Here is a 19,022-nt window from a genome sequence, read left to right on the forward strand (position 1 = left end):
AAGTACTTTTGATTTGCATTAGTAAGGCCACTGGTACTTACTTTTAAGATGTTAAAGACAACCAAACACAATTTACACAACCTTTTATTAATAGTTCTTGTAAAGACAATGTAGACAGCATTCATTGAAATCACTTAAAAATTATTTGACAATGGTTGATTTGAGCAGTGCACACTTCATCTTGGAACTCATACTGTACCTGTCACTGGAATTTAATAAATATATACAGTATATTCTCTGCTTTAGAATACAAGAAGTAACTCCTACTGACTTCAATGGAGTCTAAGTATATGCTAGAATGAACTGAAGTCATGGACGGCCTAGGTCCTTTACAAAAGAAGAACTATTCAGTTTGTACAAACTATAGTAAACAGGTCACTCCTACCAGGTATATGCAGTGCAGGCTATGTCTTCAGAAATGAAGTTAAAAGTTAGATTCAAAAAATGACTTGGGTTACCTTGCCTTGGCACAGAAACCTTGCTAGACTAGACAGACACTAGCCTGATAAATGGAAGAGCCAGGCACAGGCTAGGCTGGACTCAGAGAAAGCAATATATTCATCCCTCAGAGACAAACATGCTATTTCAAGCTGCAGGGTATGGCATCTTACTACAGACTCTCCCTTCTCTGGGAGGTTGCTGAGCAGCCATTCTCCTTCCATCAGTACAGCCTACCTGGACACTGTCTGATGCAAAATGCTACCTGATAAGCCTGCAAGGAGCAGCTCTTGCCTGCAGAAAAACAGGCAGAAAGGTAGAGGGCACATGTGAGTTCTTAGTTTACAAATGTAAACAATAAAAATAAAGCAGCCTAACAACTTAGCTGTTATTTTTTTCTGGTTATATACAGATCTAGGCAATAAACATAATCATTTCTACAGCCAACAACAAGCTTTGTTCCCCATACTACAGGGGAAGAGAAAACCTCTCCTGGAAGCTTATCTACTCCTTCTGCTGTTCCACTCTTGGCATTCAGGATCCACACTTTGCCATCTGTAGATACTGCTGCCAAAAGAATTTTGTTACTTAAGTCATCACTTTGGAAAATGAACGGTGTTCCATACACACTTGAAGTGGCTTCAAATTTCCACAGTAAATTACCCTCCATGTTACAGCAGTAGATAAAGCAATCATGGGAGCCAAAAAATATTTCTTGCTTAGTTAAACTTGAGAGGCATGGAGATGAAAACACTGGCCCATTAGTGGAAAACTGCCAAACCTACAGAAAGAACATAACCACACATTATCAAAGGTTTTTCATATAATTTTTTAATAGACTAGTTGTAGTCTAGGAGAGCATTTTATTTCAAAGATGTACTAGATTTCAGTGAGGGCTGGTAAATCCTTGTCAAATTATAAGTCAAGTTTTACACACAGAGTAAGCAATAGAAGTCTCATAAAATAGATGTGGAAGAGGGAAAAGTTACTATCTTATGTGAAGCCCACATAAAGATGGCCACTTTGGGAAAAGGATGTTCTTAGGTTGTTGTACCATAATTAGTAATGAACTTAAAGAATCCTGTTAATATGCCATTCTTTGCCAGAAAGGCAGATATTCCTTTTGTAATATAGATTTCCTTTCCTCATGCTAATGGTGTGCAGATCCCTCCCCCAAGAGAGTATCAGTTCTGTAACACCGCTGCAAGCAGACAGAGAGCAGGGCATAAGCTAACATATATTTTATAATCAGAAAAGGTTCAGGAATTGCCACGTATACTGCATGTCAGGCCAACAAACAGAAACGGTGTCAGTTGTCTTAACACGAGATACAAACAAGATTAATCTCTGAGGAACTAAAAAAATACTCTCATTTAATTCAATGTGAAGGCTGACACATATTTTGCCAGAATTATGATTTGGCAATTTTTTGATAAATGCATAAAACATTCTAAGAAACCTTTGCTTCTGAATAATCAACCATCTTGCAGAAGAGATGGCTTAAACATGCTTGAAAAATTTCAAATGAAACCATTTCATTTGCTGGCACTACACTTCACAATTTACTCTGGGTATAAGTTCTGGACTAAAAATTCTCTTACCGCATCAGGCAACTTGATAGTTTGTAGTTTTGCCATGAACTGCATAGATTACCTTAGGTAAACTTTTTTCTGCTTTCTCCCCTCTCTAACAACATACACTTCTATTTGTTTCACAAAAAGGTATATGTCAACCATTAAACCTCAGAAAACAGTATTAATAAAGCATCTTATTCAGGGTTTTGTATGGACATAAAAAAACAACACGATTTTTACCTTTTCTCCAGAATGAGTGTAACAATATAAGTTTCCATCCACACACCCAACACAGACGTAGTTCTCATTGCAGTGAGGAGAGGAGAAGAGTGGTTTTCCCAGGAAGCTTTTCCAAAGCTTGCTCCCCGTCACCTGTAAGTGGCAGCATTGAATATTTGATGCTTAACACAACTGTAAGAAGCAGCACAAAAGAACCCTTCTGTCACGGCCTGACATGGTTGTTATGAAGTGTGGGGAAAAAAATCCACAAAAACTCAAACTAAAACAACAACAACAAACCTCCAAACAGACAAAACAAACAAACAAAAAATCAAAGAGAAGCAGGTTTCTCTCATCCAGAATGCATACTAGAAGCAAAACCACTCTTCAAATCTTACTCTAACAAAATGTTTAGTGCTTTACATAGGATACTCAATACCCATTTTTGCCCTTTTCTTCCTCCTCCTAGGCAAAGTAATGATGATAATAGTGTAGTAGTAGTAGTTCTAATGAATGCCAAATTCAGTTTTTTACTCCATTCCCAGTTCCTCAGTATGTGTGACATGGACCAGTGAAGCAGAGGATATCTAATGAAGTCATATTGATACTGTAGGAAATTCTGCAACCCACAGTCTGATTGTCACCATATGCTCATAATGTATCCTGCAAATTCCTCAGGAATTATCATTATTTATAAAAATCGGAATGTGCAGGCTCATTTGTAGCTGGGTTTCTCAACTACATGTTACTCTGGATTACAGTATAAAAAAATCCCATTTTTTTCTTAAGCACAGTCCACTAGGGATGCAAAACCACACTCTGGTTTTCTAATACAACACTGATTATTACTGAGGACATTTGTAGTGGGTGGGAGGTAAAGGTGCTTAGTGGGTTGTGTGATACAAAAATGCTAACAGCTGCTTTAAGTCATTGTTTCTCTTATCAGGCAGGACCAGCTGTAAGCAAACAATGCCTCAGAAACCCATGAAATTGCTCCACATCTTTTAAGAATACCATTTTCCCAGTGCAAAGAACATAACTGCAGTCTGAGATTAAGAGGACAGCTCTTTAAATGATGATGGCAGGCAGACAGTAAAACAAATGAAGGGGCTTCTTTCTGGATTCTATTCTGATTTCTGCGTATGTTTTTTCCAATCCTTCTGTCAAAGGGAGGGCGTGGGGGAACTAAATCTACAGACATGCTCTCACTCACTAGTCAACCTGATAAAGTAGTATATGGGAATGAGAAGACACTGACTGCAATTTTGGTCTACAGTCAGCATGTGATTTCAAGCAAGTCATTTCAGTTCTCTTTATCACCGGATAGCTTTCTGAAGCATGGGAATTATTATGGTAACCTTGTGTATAAGGTTCCCAAGCAAAAAATATTTTATGGTAACATATGGTCATCTTTCCTTTCATCAGAAATTTTAACTTCAGATATACATTTTAGTTTCATTTGAATTTGAGACTGGGCTCAAAGACAAGTAAACAAAGGTACATACTGGATTAACACACAATAGTAGTCCTCCTAAAGTAGCAACATAGAGATGATGTGGAAAAGAACTTAGACAAGGAGATGAAAACACAGCTCCACCTTCGCAGTGTGACTTCCATACACATGCCTTTTTCTGTAAGCACAAGAAAACACATTAATAAACAATTTTCAATTGGAGCTAGAGCTCATCACGCTTACAAAGACCTTTGCATGTCAAACCTTATGAAACACTGTGTTTAACTCAGCAGACACTAGTTAAGAAGTGAAGATATAACCTACGTGCTATGAGAGCAACACATATGTTGGCTACTTTCTCTTCCAGTAAATAAAAGAAATTCGGCTAATGAAAAGGCAGTATCTGCCCCTTTTATTTTCCATCTCCCTTTATTTACCCATTTAGATTCTTTCTCCAGTCATAAAGCCATAGGCACCCTATTCTGAAACACCCATGGAGAATTTAATAACTAAGAAACTTAAGATTTGGTTTCAACCAGGATTAGTAACACAAGAACCGCAGCTGAGAACACCACTAAAACTATCTGCTGCCACATAATCCTAATCCCACTTCAAGCAGGCCTATTTCAGAAGTGTGATTGTGGACTCCTAAGAATACTAACACCAGTGGAGCTTCCTCTGGTGTACTACAAATAGGGTTTAAATTGGATATTTATTCTTCTATAGTCAGTGTTCTTACATAAATATCCAAAGCATACACATGTTGGTCATGTGATCCAATGTAGACTAGTCCACTAGAAGGGTCTACAACTCCAGAGCTTTTCACAGTGTCTTCTGTGACAAAAGTCCACTGTATTTCTCCATCACTGCTTCGAAGCACATATACTAAGCCATCATAACAACCTATGTGAAATAAAACATGACAGAGGAAAAAAGAATTGTTATTTGCATTTATGGTGTGATATATACTGCTAGCTGCATCACTGCTGGAAAGAAATAAGATTATTCATGATGTGGGGTTTCAAAACATTTTCTAAAGCTTCTCCTGTTCTTTTAGCTCAAAGTCTTTCCTGATAGTTAATACACTCAAAGTTGATTGTTTTGTGTGTTCTTTCTAAGTTACATTTAGAATATACTTATTTCACTGCCTTTCTATCAGATTTCACAGTAATAATATTAGAAGACAAGGAAAGTTGCTGAAAAGGGAGAATATGAATTTTTTTTAATTACCTCTTTCTCTAGTTTTCCTTTCTGAAAATGAAGGTACTGAAAGAATAAAGTCTGTATGTTTTCTAATGCAAACTAAACTGTTATTCTAGAAACTCCTTCAGTGTTAATGAAACATTTAATTTTGTTATCAGAGCTATAAGAAATCAAAATTCAAGAAAAACATTACCTTTGCATAAAAAAATGCACCACCTGGACTTCTGTGCTAACCAGTGATGTATATGCATTAGTTAAAAAGTTGACACTAAGATAATAGCAACTCCGCTGACAATGGATATGATAAAACAAAAAAAAAATTATCCAAATATATCCTTCACATTTTCCAAAAAGAAGAGTCAGATAATTAAACTCTGAAAAATAATATGAGGTACCATTTTTAAAGACATTCTGAGACTGTATCACCTTTCCATACTGTAAAAAAACCAACCCATTAAGGTCACACTTTACTCAACCACTAAAAAAAAACCCCATACCCATTGATTACTCCTCATTGATAAATTGACATATAATAAGCCACAAGTGTTTATATTAGATAAGCTCCATCACTGGTTATCATGAAACTTAAATTACTTCTTCCTCCTGTTTTTTTTACAATAAACTGGTTCCGAGGCAGGTATGGATGTTTATGGGTGGAGGACATTTAGACATAAGAAATACGATTCTCTGTCATTCATCTCATATTCAGCAGAAAAAATAATTTAAAATGAAAGTTGAAACAAAAGACATACCAACAACAATGAAATTTCCACACTTGGATACGCAGGCAGAAGATTCAATACGGTCTCCAAGGGTCTTCTCCCACTTTATTTCTCCCAAATGTAGATCAACTGCCTGCATTGCATGAGAGTGAGAGCCAACATACACAGATGCAGATACTTCTTCCTTAGATGGTATTACAACTAGTGGTGATGCATCAACACACTTTCTTGTATTTGACTTCCATCTTACGGACAATGCCAACTCTGCCATTGTTACATGACTACATCCTCCATGGATTTGCTGCACATTGGAACAGTCGTTTTTATTTGCCTTGTTTGTAACTGTTAAAATTCTTTCTCCCATTTCATACCCTTGCGTGTGGCTTTTCATTATACTTGGAGCCTTGGAATGCAGAAAGGATGGCTGCTGTAGCATGTCCACTCCTACTTGTACTGTATTTTTGGGTTCCATAAAAGACTTGGTGAAATTCACAGGAAAAAAATGATTTCCTCTGCTTAGTGCAATAAATGGAATTAATCCTGAAGTAACCTCAAGAGCTATTTCAGATGTCAGTTTAATGTATTTTCCATGGAATTCCTCTCCACTGTTTGGACCAAATTTTCTTTTCACAACATTGTCAGGATTCATAAATTGGTCTTCATCTGTATTGAGCATTTTAAGAATATGTCTGTAAACCTCTTCAATTGAGCGGCTGAGAATAACTTCAAGAAGTCCAGGCACAGCTTTGCCTACAAGCATCTCAATTTCACCATAAAATCGTAGAGCTTTTAAGGAGTCTCCACCACTATACAGAAATACTGCATCTTTAGAAATTTCAGTGGAATCACCCAGAAGACCGAGGACAGACTAGAGAAAAGAAGAAGGAAAGAGGTACCAGTACCAGTTCATGGGTGTCACACCATGTCACACACATAAAAACTCAGTTTGGGTAGAATCCACCTGAACACCTACAAGTCCTGCTAAAAATCAACATCTTAGTAAATTCACTACTCTGCAAAAAATATCACATGAAACATGTTAGTGCTAACAGAGGTAGTGATGGAACAAGAGCTGAGGAGGAAGGGAGAAAGTAGTTCTGTACTACAAAATGTTTTACTCAATTCCAGTTTTGCAGTCTAAGGAATCAAAGCAACTTGTGCTCTGTATTGATTGGCTGTTTTCAATCTCGGTACCATTTATCAATGACAACTTTGCAGATAAAACCTAGATGCCTTTTGATAACATTGGTTTAAGTAGGTTATATTATTAATAAAACTTATATAAACTGTTCTCTTTTACTTCTGAATTATTTAAGTAACCTATTTACCTACCTACTTTTGAAGTTATAACCCCTTCAATTCATGAAGGATTTTGGATGTGGCACTGTTATTACAACAAACAGCAATCACTGTGTCTCCTCTCACTGCACTCTCTGCTTGTTAAGACTGGTTGTGAAATCCAAATCCTCTGGTTTTGGAAATTGCCTTCTGCTGTCCATAATGGGCCTAGGGCACATCCCATCCCTCTGAGTTACCATTTGTATTGCCATCAGTACAGTAAGTATCAGCATACATAAATAATTTCACTGCATTTACTTGTTCAAGTCCTAGCCACAGCTAATCCCACTTTCAGGTGAAACTTGGAAGTCTACCTTTCAAAAAAAAGTAGTACTGTTTGACATCACATTATAATACCTTGAAAAACAAGTCTTTAGCATAGAAGTTTAGAAATAATAGACAGTCCAAGAGACAACTGTGCAACTGTGCCATCTATTTAAGAAAAGGATTCTTCAATGCAAAATTCAAAAAGCTACTGACTCATTACATCCTTCCCATGCTAATTGCTTACACCTCATAGCCCACAGTTTTATCTGATAGAAAAATATAAATGACTCCCTCTTGGACACTGCAGAGCGATCATATTTAAGTATTAACTGAACAGAAAGAGCTGTACTGCTTAAATCTATAAGCAGCTAGAATGTTCTGGTTGCATTAGTCACACTTCTCAGAACTGTTAATTCCTGACACATGTATAATGATCCACTTGCAAAGATAAAAAGGCAGCTCAAAATACTACCTTCCATAAATACTGCAATCTTTCCCACAATTCCTCTGCGTCACTCAGCTTACTGTCCCGCCTTCTGGAGTTTAGATGGTTCTGGTAAATCTTGCTCAGTTCAGATATATCAACTTTGCCTTTGTAGAAAATAAAGTACGATTTTTTTTCATTGCTCTTTTAGCATTTACCCTTCCAAAACTTGCTCTGCACAAATAGTCACTTTATTCTTGTACATATTTCCTTATTCATACTCAACTCCATGAGTATCCTTTTACCCAGTTGATCAACTACACGAAACCCAGTCAGGTTTTTGAAAATTTACTCTAGCCTCCCACATAACCCCACCTTCAAGGCCTGATTTTTCCCCAGCTGAAGTCAGGGTTCTGTTGCAGACTGCAACAGGAATGACTGAGAAAATAAATGTGCAGTGTTAAAACTAAACTGATTTTTCCGTTACTGTTTGACTCTAAAATGAAACATTATCAAGAAAACATAGCATATGGTCATGATTTCCTACTAGGAGTTAATTATCTAATGTACACATTTCAAAAGCATGAATCAGGTACCAAATTTTGGTCAATTAAAAAAAAAAAGCAATAGATACCATTAAAATAAGTGTCAAGGGTTCTTAATAAATAAATTCATTTACCATGTGATGTTAAAGGCAAAGCTTTAATAACTATAATCTCATCAGGGACTGCATAAGTTGGTAGATGCTTCTGGAGTTCTTTAAGTGTTTCCCTCTCTTTTAAATCATCTTTGGGTAAAACAAACAGGATAAGTTTTTCTTGCTGATACCAGGTTACCGCACAAGCTTCTACCTGGCAAAGATCTTCAGCAGCCTGTAATTAAAAGATATTAGTCTTGCTTTGAAATGCAGTTCATCAATAGAGTAAAAGGAGCAAGAAACACAATGAAAAAAAAGCACACCTTTAAAAATCACATTTGTCTCACATTTCTACAGAACATCCTATGAAATCATCCTGTAGCTGAAGTCTGTACTTCTTCACATAAAAATGACCTTAGAGATATATGTATTATCTGCCAAAATGCCATGAATGAGAAATGATCCAACAGTCTGAACTCAATCTTGTAGAACAATCACTGTACAAGCACTGCAGTGCAATGCTCACTACTTTTCAGGTCCTTATACAGTTCTCAATTCACCTGGAAGAAACAACACAATAAAACAGATTCCCGAGAACTCAGAACAAACTCCTCCCTAAATTATTTGACTAGATTTTTGATATTACACCCTGCAAATTCCTTTTAGACTCCTAAAAGCCAGGAGAAAATAAATAAATACCCATTTCTGATGATAACAATGTGTTCCTTATACCTGCCTTTTTCTACTGTCATACTCTACTCACTGGATGTGAGCACTTACCTGCTGCAAACATTCAATATTAAAACGTTTGCCATGACGTTTAATCTGATTGTCTTTCCGACCCAAGAAGAACAAATTCCCATTCTGTGCTCTTGCAAAATCCCCTGTTTCTCTCATTGTACCCAGTGGTACAGTTATTTCATCATCAAGAAAGCAGATTCGTTCTTCACCACCTACACAAGAAAAGATTGTGGTCTTATATATTAAATGGTTAACTGTAAATGAAAATTATAAAAAGTGTAGCACTATAAGAAATACTATAAGATTATCATCAATACCTAAATTTCTACAATGTACAGATTTGGCTATGTAGTTAAGTTATTACATAGAAATTACTTCAGCTGATAATTTCAAAATGCAAGCAGGAAAAAAAAAGTCAATATAATGAAGGCACAGTCTGCAGATAAAATCATTCCAAAAACCTAAAATACCATTAGAAGGTTCCCAGCACAATCAAAACTTAAAATGCTATATTAACCTGTATATCAGAGGCAAACACTAAGTAAAATAATCAATTAATAATAGCATCTCAGAAGAATTAGAAATATAAACCAACCTATAAATATTTGTCCCTCGCCTTCAAGAACTGCAGATCCGTTGGTATCTCTGACCTCAACTTTTGTTCCAAGAAGCGGTGATCCCAAAGGTATAGGAAAATCTGTTCTAAATATATTAAAGAGACAAACAGTAAAAATCTTTCCCTTCTGAACAAAATTGTTCCAGAAATCAGGTAGCATACAATCTTTTAAAAAATTGGTATTAAAGAAAAAGTAGACGCCTGGGATTCCTTTCTACAAAAGTTTTTTCTTTAAAAATGTATCAATTTATTAAAAATTCAAAACCTCATCAATGTGCATGGGTTTCATTATCATATACCAAAAAAGCCTGCTGTGTGACAGAAAATAAGGCCTGAATGGACCCTGAAATACCCTGAGAGAACCTCAAGAGCTTCAGCTAGTTTTTGTCTCCCAGGCTGAAATGTCCATCAAGTCAACCAATTTAAGCATGTGTAACTGCTTTCTAACTCAGTCTTTCCCTGTCTTACCTAGTTTGAGCCTTTATTTTACTACTGATGTTCTGGCAATAAGTACAGTTGACTCCTTTAGAAAAGACTGAAATACAAGAAACTGTAATTTCAATGTCATGTATCTACTATAGACTTCTGTTGAACTGCAGACCGATTCCTTCCTTTCCCTTCATTTTCCAGCCTCTTCATGCACTTGCAGGACCTCATATATTGAATATAAATGCTATTTCTGAGTGGAAGTATAGAATAATATATTTTCTTTAGTAAAGCAAAACTTAAAAAGTAAAGCAACTTTAAATAACTTCTGCATGGATTCCAGTTCAATTTCTATCATATTTGAACTCAGAGAAACCAGAATGAAAATTAGTTTTACATAAGAATTTAATAACGCTTCATGACCATCCAGCATTTTCAGTCTTCAAGGGTTTAAGCACTATGTTAATATAGCACATCATTTGTCTGAAACATCCCATTTTCTACCAGTATAAACACACATGAGGACTCAATAGCTCTAGTAACATGAGACTGAGATTCTAATTCTGGTGATGTTCATCATTCACATGCCAAGCCATGAAAACAGTGAATTTTCCTACCTAAAATTGGCACTAAAAACCTCTTCAGGAATCTTGTAGCAAGTGGCCCAGCTTGACACTTCAGTAATACCATAGAGATTAAAAATAGTTGTTTTGTTCTCCTTGTGCTTCCAACTTTTCAAGAGACTCAGTACAGGAAATGCTTCACCACCAAGGGCTAAGACACGAAGTGAAGTATTTGCAGACAACACTGTTGATTTAATAATGTGAGCTCCAAACCTTCTGAGAAGTGTTGGTGTTGCCTGAGTAACACATATTAGAAAAAGGAAAAAAAAAAACAAAGACTTGTTATATTTTTTCAGTATATGTGTACATCTCTTCCTGCTTTATCATATTCACTGCACAGCTGCATTGTGGACGTACTTTAAAACATTTACGTATAGTACATGGCATCAACCATCTGATACCAGTATACACCACAGTGGTGCTTTGTTTCTTACAAGAAGCATTTAATGAATACTATCAGCAATAATCAATGTTCTTCTGCCGAGTTTCTTCTTTATTCAGAATGTTACAGCAAAAATATTATCTATACATCTGATTCACCTGCATACAGAACACGTAAAGACCTTTACGTAATACTAAAAATTCCTAGGATGTCAGATTCTGCATTGTCCTTGATTTGTGTAAATATAACAGTTTACAAGAATTAGTTTTTCTGAAAGCTTTCACATCACACTCTAAAATAAGCAGGAAAAAAAGAGATAAAAACGAATACCAAACCCCTCAAACCCAAACCACTTTCCTTAAGCAACTACTTCTATAAAACTACTGGTGATGTAGAGCCCTTTCACTGAGGGGAAAACAGTGAATCATGTTATCAGACACATTTCACTCTTATTCTTGCCTACTTTTCTATTAAGAGGACTGGAAAAAGAATGGAATTATTGCTTACCAGGTTCCTTTCTTCAAGTAATAGATGAAGACCATTTCTTTTCAACTGATAATTTTAACTTTAGTGAATAACAGCAATAAAAAAAATAGGGAAAAATTTTATATTCTTCCCTTCCTCATAATCACTTTTTAGATTTCTCAAGTCTGCTCAAGAAAGTCAAGGGGGGAAGGTAATGTCTTTCTATAATTTAAGAAACATCATAAAATCATCAGTTAAGCTATAAGGAGAACATTTCTGTCATTAATTCAGCTGAGAAGCCCTTCCTTCACTGATTAGGACAATGATCAAAAAAAACCCACAAAATCAAACTTTTCTGAGAAAGATATCTAAATACCTTCATTCACCAAATTTTGCCTTTCTCTATTACTGCTTAACATGATTAAAAAACATATCTTTAAAAGTCTTAACAGACACATTTAAAAAAAATCGTGCTAAATAGAGAGAATATCTCAGATTTTTTTCCTAAAAGCAAGTGAGCTAAACTGATCATGAAACTCGTATACGACAGGAAATTCTACACTACTGCAATTTACAGCAATCCTGACAAACAAAAATAGGAGCAGAGAATAATTACAACAGATTTTTAATTAGTTGATTTTTTTCTGGTATGGAAGCTTCAGTTAGCCACTCACTAATCTTAAATTTATACCCTACAATCTCAACTAGCACCATTCTTTCAAAAGAAAAGGAAATGGAACAGGGTCTGGAACATAAATCCTATAAGGAGTGGCTGAGGGAGCTGGGGTTGTTTAGCCTGGAGAAGAGGAGGCTTAGGGGGGACCTCAGCACTCTGTAGAACTGCCTGAAAGGAGGCTGTAGCCAGGTGTGGGTTGGCCTCTTCTGCCAGGCAACCAGTCACAGGATAAGAGGAACAGGACAGGATTACAGGGCATGGGCTACGCTTATTCAGCCATGCTGGATGCTTCAAGTAAATTTTGCAAACTTTAAAACTATTAAAATTGAAATCATATAGGAGATGACCTATTTTAAGACATAAGAGACACATGAAGACTCACATAAACAGGTGAACTGAAAACAATGTGTTGCTGTGAAATCAATTATTCTCTTGCTTTCATTATGGTAAAAACAATAGACATTTTATCACCCTATATATAGCACTGGTTTAGCTGTACTTTTAGCATAAAGACTAGCATTACAACTTAAAAGTTGTTTATGAGGAAAGGCTCTAAGATCAAGTCCATCAAAAAGTGCTAAAAATGTCTATAACAGTTTACTCTATTATCAGATTCTTCAGAATAAAGAGTTCAATCAATATAATTCAATTAATTCTTAATAACTAATGGTTTCCTAAACTAATCGTTAGTTGTTTTCTATCACAAAATGCTTGAGGTTTTGATCAAATGGTAATTTTCTACAACACAAAGGATAGCTACTGCCTTTGAGGAAGAATGCTCCTTTCCCATTAACAGCAGCATCTAGGCTGATGAAAGAGTAGTACATGTTAGCAAAAGTGCAAAGCAAGACATTGAAGATACTTATCTTAGGTGTTGCCTACCTGCAACACTGTCACCCGGTGGTGGTGAAACAGAGCAGCAGAGAGCTCCAGAGGCATCATTTTAATAGTGTTTGGTACTATGAGAATAGAGGCTCCACTTGTCAGAGCCATGAACAATTCAACCACAGACGGGTCAAATGTTAGAGGAGAAGCCAGGAACAGCACATCTTCCTGTGTGATCTCAAATATGGATCTGAAATAAGAAAGTTAGGAATTACAAATCTGAAGCATGCCTTCAAAAGCCACTTCCAAACTAGAAAATGAAAGCATGAAAGAAATACATATGAGCAAAGCTCAGATCGTAAGGGTTGCTCTGAATATGTAGGCATATACAGGCCACGTAACTGGAGCACGAGCCCCTGAACTGTAACTGTTGATTTAACTAATTGTCATCTACAAAGATACCCACCACGTTATGCACTAATACAGTTATGCACTGAGAGGCATATTTCAACTAACGGATGTACATTTAAAAAAAAAGAAAAAGAAAGAAAAATGATGGTATTTTCCATAATACATTTTTTTTAAAGTATTAAATGAAGCAGTAAGAAACCTGGGTATCCTAAAAGGGACTAAAAGCCTACAGAACACAGTGAATATAACTGTGAACAAACAATTCATCTTGTTATCTATTTTAATTCATATTGTTATCTGTTTCTTTTAAGCCACAAGCCAGAATACTTACAACAACAGCATATTATTTGAAGCACAGCCCTCAGTTAAACAAAATGTTACATGATTCTATTTAGAAACAAAATAAAAAAATACAAATAAATCTGAAAACAGGTAAGGAGGAAGAAATGAAGTTGTGCTAGCAAAAACCTTACCTACACTCCTCTGAAGTATTAAAAGAAAAATAAAAAAATTCCCTAAACATCAAATTTGTAAAAGCATTTGAAAGGAAAACTGAAAACCACACTTACTTAAGATGCTGAATATTAGGCACTACACATTTATGAGGCACTCTGACTATTTTGGGGATCCCTGTAGTTCCTGATGTATGCAAGACATACGCTAAAATGTCTTTCTGTCTGACGTCCATGGATCCTCCTTCTGATGCTTTTACTTCGGTTTGATCTGGACAAACGGTATATTCTGGCTGTGAGTTACCCACAGCTTTGGAAGGTTCACATTTACTTTTCGTATCATCTACTTGTGAATTTAAATCAGTGTTGCTCGAGCTCATTTGGAAGAGAGTTAAACCAATATGTTCTACTGTGGAAGAATCATGGGAAAAATACCCAACGTGGGACATCCGGAATTTCTGTAAGAGAAAATAAATAATTCAAACAGTAGAAGTCAGGATGCACTGTTATTGTTCTACTGTATGCAATGAAATAGGAAACAGCATTTCATACAAAAAAGCTGTGATTTTTTATGCCTCTACTTTTGGAGGACAAGCATCAGACAGTTTTGAGCTCATGTGTTTTTACATATTAAATATGAGTGAACATAGACTTCATAAACACGAAATAAACAATTCTCTAAGCAAGAAAAAGAAAAGGAAAATATACAAAAGAATGCTGCAGAAGACAAACGACTGAATTATAACTAAATGGTCCCATCTTGTCTGTTCCCTTTGCAATGAGTGAGGGTATAAAATCTGGGAGGAGTTGGACAAAAAGAAACTAAAGTATTAAATGCAGGAGTTTTTTTGAACTACTGTAGATTTCCAACTCTTAACTTTGCCATATGAAGAAACAAGTCTGGAAAAGTCTTCCAACGCTGGTACCCAACAAGCTTGTCTGAACAACAGCATAACAGAAAAGAAGGCAATTTTTATGAAGAGGAGGAGAAGCACTTCATACTTCTAATTTTAAAGACGTTCTTTTCTGAATGAGAAAAACAACCTCTTGGCATGAAGAAACAAAAGCACCCCATCCAAGCTTATTAAAACAGAATACAATCTGAATATCTACACATCCAAAGTGCTCTTTACTGCTTCCTGTAGAAGTCTGAAAACTTACATTTATTTTGTCATTCTCAACAAGAATATACTGAAGATTGGTTTTCTTCATGAAGTAAGTGGATAAGGTTGGTGGTGCATCTGGATCAACAGGTGAATAGGCAGCTGGAACTTGAAGGATTCTAACAAGACACAAATGTTTTAAACTTTTTTTTAAAAAAAAACTTAAGAAAATCCTCTAAATTTTCACTAACATTTCTTTTGAACTTTTATAGTTGGCTGAGCTAGAAAATATAGTCACAACATGACTTTTAAGGATTTTTTTGGTAATAAAGTAGAATGAATAGTCAGTGTTGCCTTTTGGTATTTTGCAGCAAGGGAAAAAATGAAAGCTAGATGAAAACATCCAATATTATTTCTGGCCAAGTAAGTAAGTGATGACAAAGATATGACATCAACAGCACCATATTTTAAAACTTTCTGCTATTGACTAGCAACCAAAATTAATATCCTCGCGAGGGGAAGTGGAGAGACAGGTATCAACCTGTTCACCCTCGTGGCCACTGACAGGACTGAGGAAATGGTGTGAAGCTGAGTTGGGGGAGGTTTAGGTTGAATATCAGGAAAAGGTTTTTCACCCGGAGGGTGGTTGAGTACTGGAACAGGCTCCCCAGGGAAGTGGTCACAGCACTAAGCCTGTCTGAGTTCAGGAAGCATTTGGACAATGCTCTCAGGTACATGGTGTGACTCTTGGGGTGTCCTGCATAGGGTTAGGAGTTCGACTCGATGATCTTGATGGTCCCTTCCAACTCTGCATATTCTATGATTCTATGAAAAATAAGCTTTTTATAGATATACAACATGCAGAAACACATTTTAAAAAACAGCAAAAGCCTGCACGCTGAAAACACTCTACCACGAGTCTAAACAATCCAGCGCAAGAAAATCTGAGCACATAACTGGAACGCCTTCCCTAAAAAACAAGGGGAGCACCAACTACCTCTGTGCTCCCATTCCCTGCCCTGTAGCGTGCCCTCGGCAGCTGCTCACTGCCCACCTCTAGCGGCGCCCTTGGATAACAACAAGCCCTGGAATTCGTTACCACCACAGAAAACGCCAAGGTGAGTTCATGGCCACTAAAACATGAACGGTCCCCATAAATCTTCACATTTCTTCTACTGTTGGGTTCTGTACTGTATGTACAATTAGTTATACTTCCTCTTTGTGCAAGTGGTTTGTCACTGCAGTAATGCTGAGATCCCGAATGGAGACATGGAAACAGCAGCACTCTATGTGCTTGAACAGCCACTTGTGTTAGTGAGCACCCAAACCTGCCCTGCATCAGATCTCAGTCAGCTGCTCGGCAGTGACAGCTGGGGAAATCAAAGCACCCCAGTAGCTCCTGCTCACAGAGCAAAAGAAAACTGTGTTACTGCTCAGTTCATTGGGATACAGGATAAAACAGGCTGCAAGGAACCTCAGTATGTCGAGTCCAACTTCCCGCTCAAGCAGAGCCAGCCCTGACATCAGACTGGACTGTTCAGAACTTTGAACACCTCCAGAGATGGTGCCTACACATCTCTGCTCCACTGCTGCACTGGAAGTGTTTCCTGATCAGTGAGAACGTTTCTCAGGGCTTATGGGAGGTTTATGATTACAGAGCTCACTCACTCCACTAAAATCTTTATATTCCACTGTGGTACCTCTTCTCGTGCTATTGTGTATTTTACATGCAGTGTGACAACAGAAAAATACTGACACAGACCATTCCCCCAGGAAGCACAACTGCTGCTGTAAACATCAGCTGAAGAAAATATACTTGTGATCCTGTGATTCTCTAATACATCATAAATGCTAGAGATACAAAAGATACGTATATAAAAGATACAAACGTTACAATTAATCAGCAGAAGCAGTATTTTTAAAATGCAGGATTAACATGAGTATTTAGACCACAAACATTTCAACTTCCTAGCCATTCATTAATCAGTATCATTTTAGTGTTGCATTGCTCATTACTTCTTTCTGCAATATTTGTAATGGAACATTAAACAATATTCATTTAGCTTAAAACATGGAATTTGTTTTTAGAGCATCTTTTTTGCCAGCAAGACAATACATTAAAAAACCTGCATAGTCCTTTTTTTAATAGATATTTGTCAGATCACCTCAGTTTTTCAAACAAGTAGAACAAAAATACCAGTCATCAATTTTTTGGTATTTCTATAAATATGCTAAATTGCTTTTTAAAAAAGGATACAGTTACAGACTGTTCAGACCTTTAGAACTTAAGATTCAAAAATTTTTTCAGCAGTGGCTTTTCAAAAGATTGTAATAGTGCCATCTTTTTCTTTAAAGAATGCAACACTCCAGCACCTCTTAATTGCACTACTGTGGTATTACTGTATTTTTGCTGTTACTAAAAATCTAAACAAACTGTAACATTTGCTTTCATACAGATGACCCTTAAAAACCTAACACACATTGCAAACGCTCAAACCATTACCCTAAGATCCAAGATGGCAGGTTTATTCCTGGATAGCAGTAAAGGCCTATTTCACATTTGCCTTGCTGGTCACAGTACTTTTGAAGGAAAGCTGTTAGTTCCCTGGCCAGCTCAACCACTGTGGCGTAGGTGTAGAAAGCTGGAGGTTTCCCAGTGCATTCATCAAACCAAACTGCTGCTCTATCCGAGTGCAGGCTGGTTGCCCGAGCCACCAGCTCCTGAAGCGTCATCCTGGCCGCGCAGCTCCAGTCCCCCTGAAAGAATAACAGACCAAAATATACTGTCACCTCCTTACTTCTAACACTTTAGCCAAATTATAAACGCATACAAAACACTACCAAGAAGGGAAAAAAAGATCCATGGCAGAGAACACACAGTTCGATTGTACCTTAGACTGCAATGTTTTAAAGCTGAATTCTTGACTCATTTGCCCGTCTTATCCTAAAGCCCAGGACACAGCAATGCACTAAGGCTTCATTGTACATAGGTAGTTTGTTCCTCACCGTTACATCTTTATTTTTAAAGCAGGGAACTACTGAATTAATATCTCCATTAGCAAACTTTAATTAATTAATAACTCTTTCAGTGGAACAGCGAAACACGAATCCTTCCTCTGCAAACAGAAACCTCGACGCATGGACTGCCCAGGCTCTGCATTTTGCACTGCTCGTGCTAGTGTCCTTCTCTCCCCCCCGAGCCCCCCCGCCACGCCCGCATGGCTGACCGACCGTTCTGGGCTGTGCCCCCGCTCGCCCCTTCCAGGTTTTCCCGTTTCCACTCGGGATGAGCGCGGCCCGGCGACTCCCGGAACTCCGCGGGCTCCGCGGCACTTCCGGCGCCTCTCGGCCCCGCCCCCAGCTGCGGTCGCGCCTCCGATTGGCTGGACCCTGGCAAGACCGCGCTCTCATTGGCCAGCAGCCGTCGCGCCGTTTGGGCATCCGCAAGTAGCGTCCGCTCCACCAGAGTCCCACGTTGGGTGGTATCATCGCTTCCCGAGGGGGAGACGGAAGGAGGGAGGGAGGAACAGCGGGCGCGCCAGAGCCTGCCCCGCTGTCCCCAGCTCCCCGGCGGACATGGAACATGGGCTAGACAATCACAGGTGGCTGTGGCGAAGGGCAAGGTTCCGCCGCCACGCTCACCGTTCACTCGTCTCCGTCGGCGTGTGTCCGTACCCCCCCCGCCCCAGGAGGTGGTACGGGCCTCCCTGCCGGTGGTACGCCGTGGGCGGGCCGGGGATGTCATGTCCGGGCGGGAGCCGGGGTGCAGCTCTTGCCCTGCGCTTCGGCCGGGCTGTCCCGCTCCGCTTCCCGCGGAGCCAACGAGGGCGGTCGGGGCCAGACTTTGCCCACCGGATGCGATTTAGGGCCGCCACTAAGGAGTGAGGGTGACGGGAGCGGGAGCCGTGCTCGGAGGGGGTACTGGTAGTGGCCTGACATCATTGTATCGTAGTATGTTAAGGGTTGGAAGGGACCTTTATCACATCTAGTTCCAACCCCTGCCATGAGCAGCAACACCTCTCACAGA

General features: G+C 38.2%; 1 protein-coding gene across 3 annotated transcripts; it reads right to left on the reverse strand.

Moving 5' to 3' along the window:
• Nucleotides 1-68: 68 nt before the first annotated feature.
• AASDH (aminoadipate-semialdehyde dehydrogenase) lies at nucleotides 69-18,309 on the reverse strand. 3 transcript variants are annotated; one of them, XM_018069436.2, is made up of 15 exons: nucleotides 18,060-18,214; nucleotides 17,499-17,752; nucleotides 15,054-15,174; nucleotides 14,010-14,350; nucleotides 13,087-13,279; nucleotides 10,676-10,917; nucleotides 9,612-9,718; nucleotides 9,056-9,228; nucleotides 8,318-8,510; nucleotides 7,687-7,805; nucleotides 5,640-6,477; nucleotides 4,424-4,587; nucleotides 3,737-3,862; nucleotides 2,253-2,384; nucleotides 69-1,219 (listed from the first exon to the last, which is right to left on the reverse strand). In XM_018069436.2, the coding sequence occupies exons 2-15, from the start codon at nucleotides 17,726-17,728 to the stop codon at nucleotides 827-829; spliced, it is 3,372 nt and encodes a 1,123-aa protein (XP_017924925.2). In that variant the 5' UTR covers nucleotides 17,729-17,752; nucleotides 18,060-18,214; the 3' UTR covers nucleotides 69-826. The 3 variants fall into 3 exon arrangements, 2 of the variants coding, with proteins under 2 accessions (XP_017924925.2, XP_017924930.2); XM_018069441.3 differs by lacking the exon at nucleotides 18,060-18,214 and adding an exon at nucleotides 18,227-18,309 and having other exon boundaries at nucleotides 827-1,219; XR_001920238.2 differs by lacking the exon at nucleotides 69-1,219 and having other exon boundaries at nucleotides 2,288-2,384; nucleotides 4,443-4,587.
• Between the last annotated feature and the right edge of the window lie 713 nt (nucleotides 18,310-19,022).

Source organism: Manacus vitellinus, unplaced genomic scaffold (genome assembly GCF_001715985.3).
Source record: "Manacus vitellinus isolate BGI_N305 unplaced genomic scaffold, ASM171598v3 scaffold_0_pilon, whole genome shotgun sequence".
Classification (NCBI taxonomy): Eukaryota; Metazoa; Chordata; class Aves; order Passeriformes; family Pipridae; genus Manacus; species Manacus vitellinus.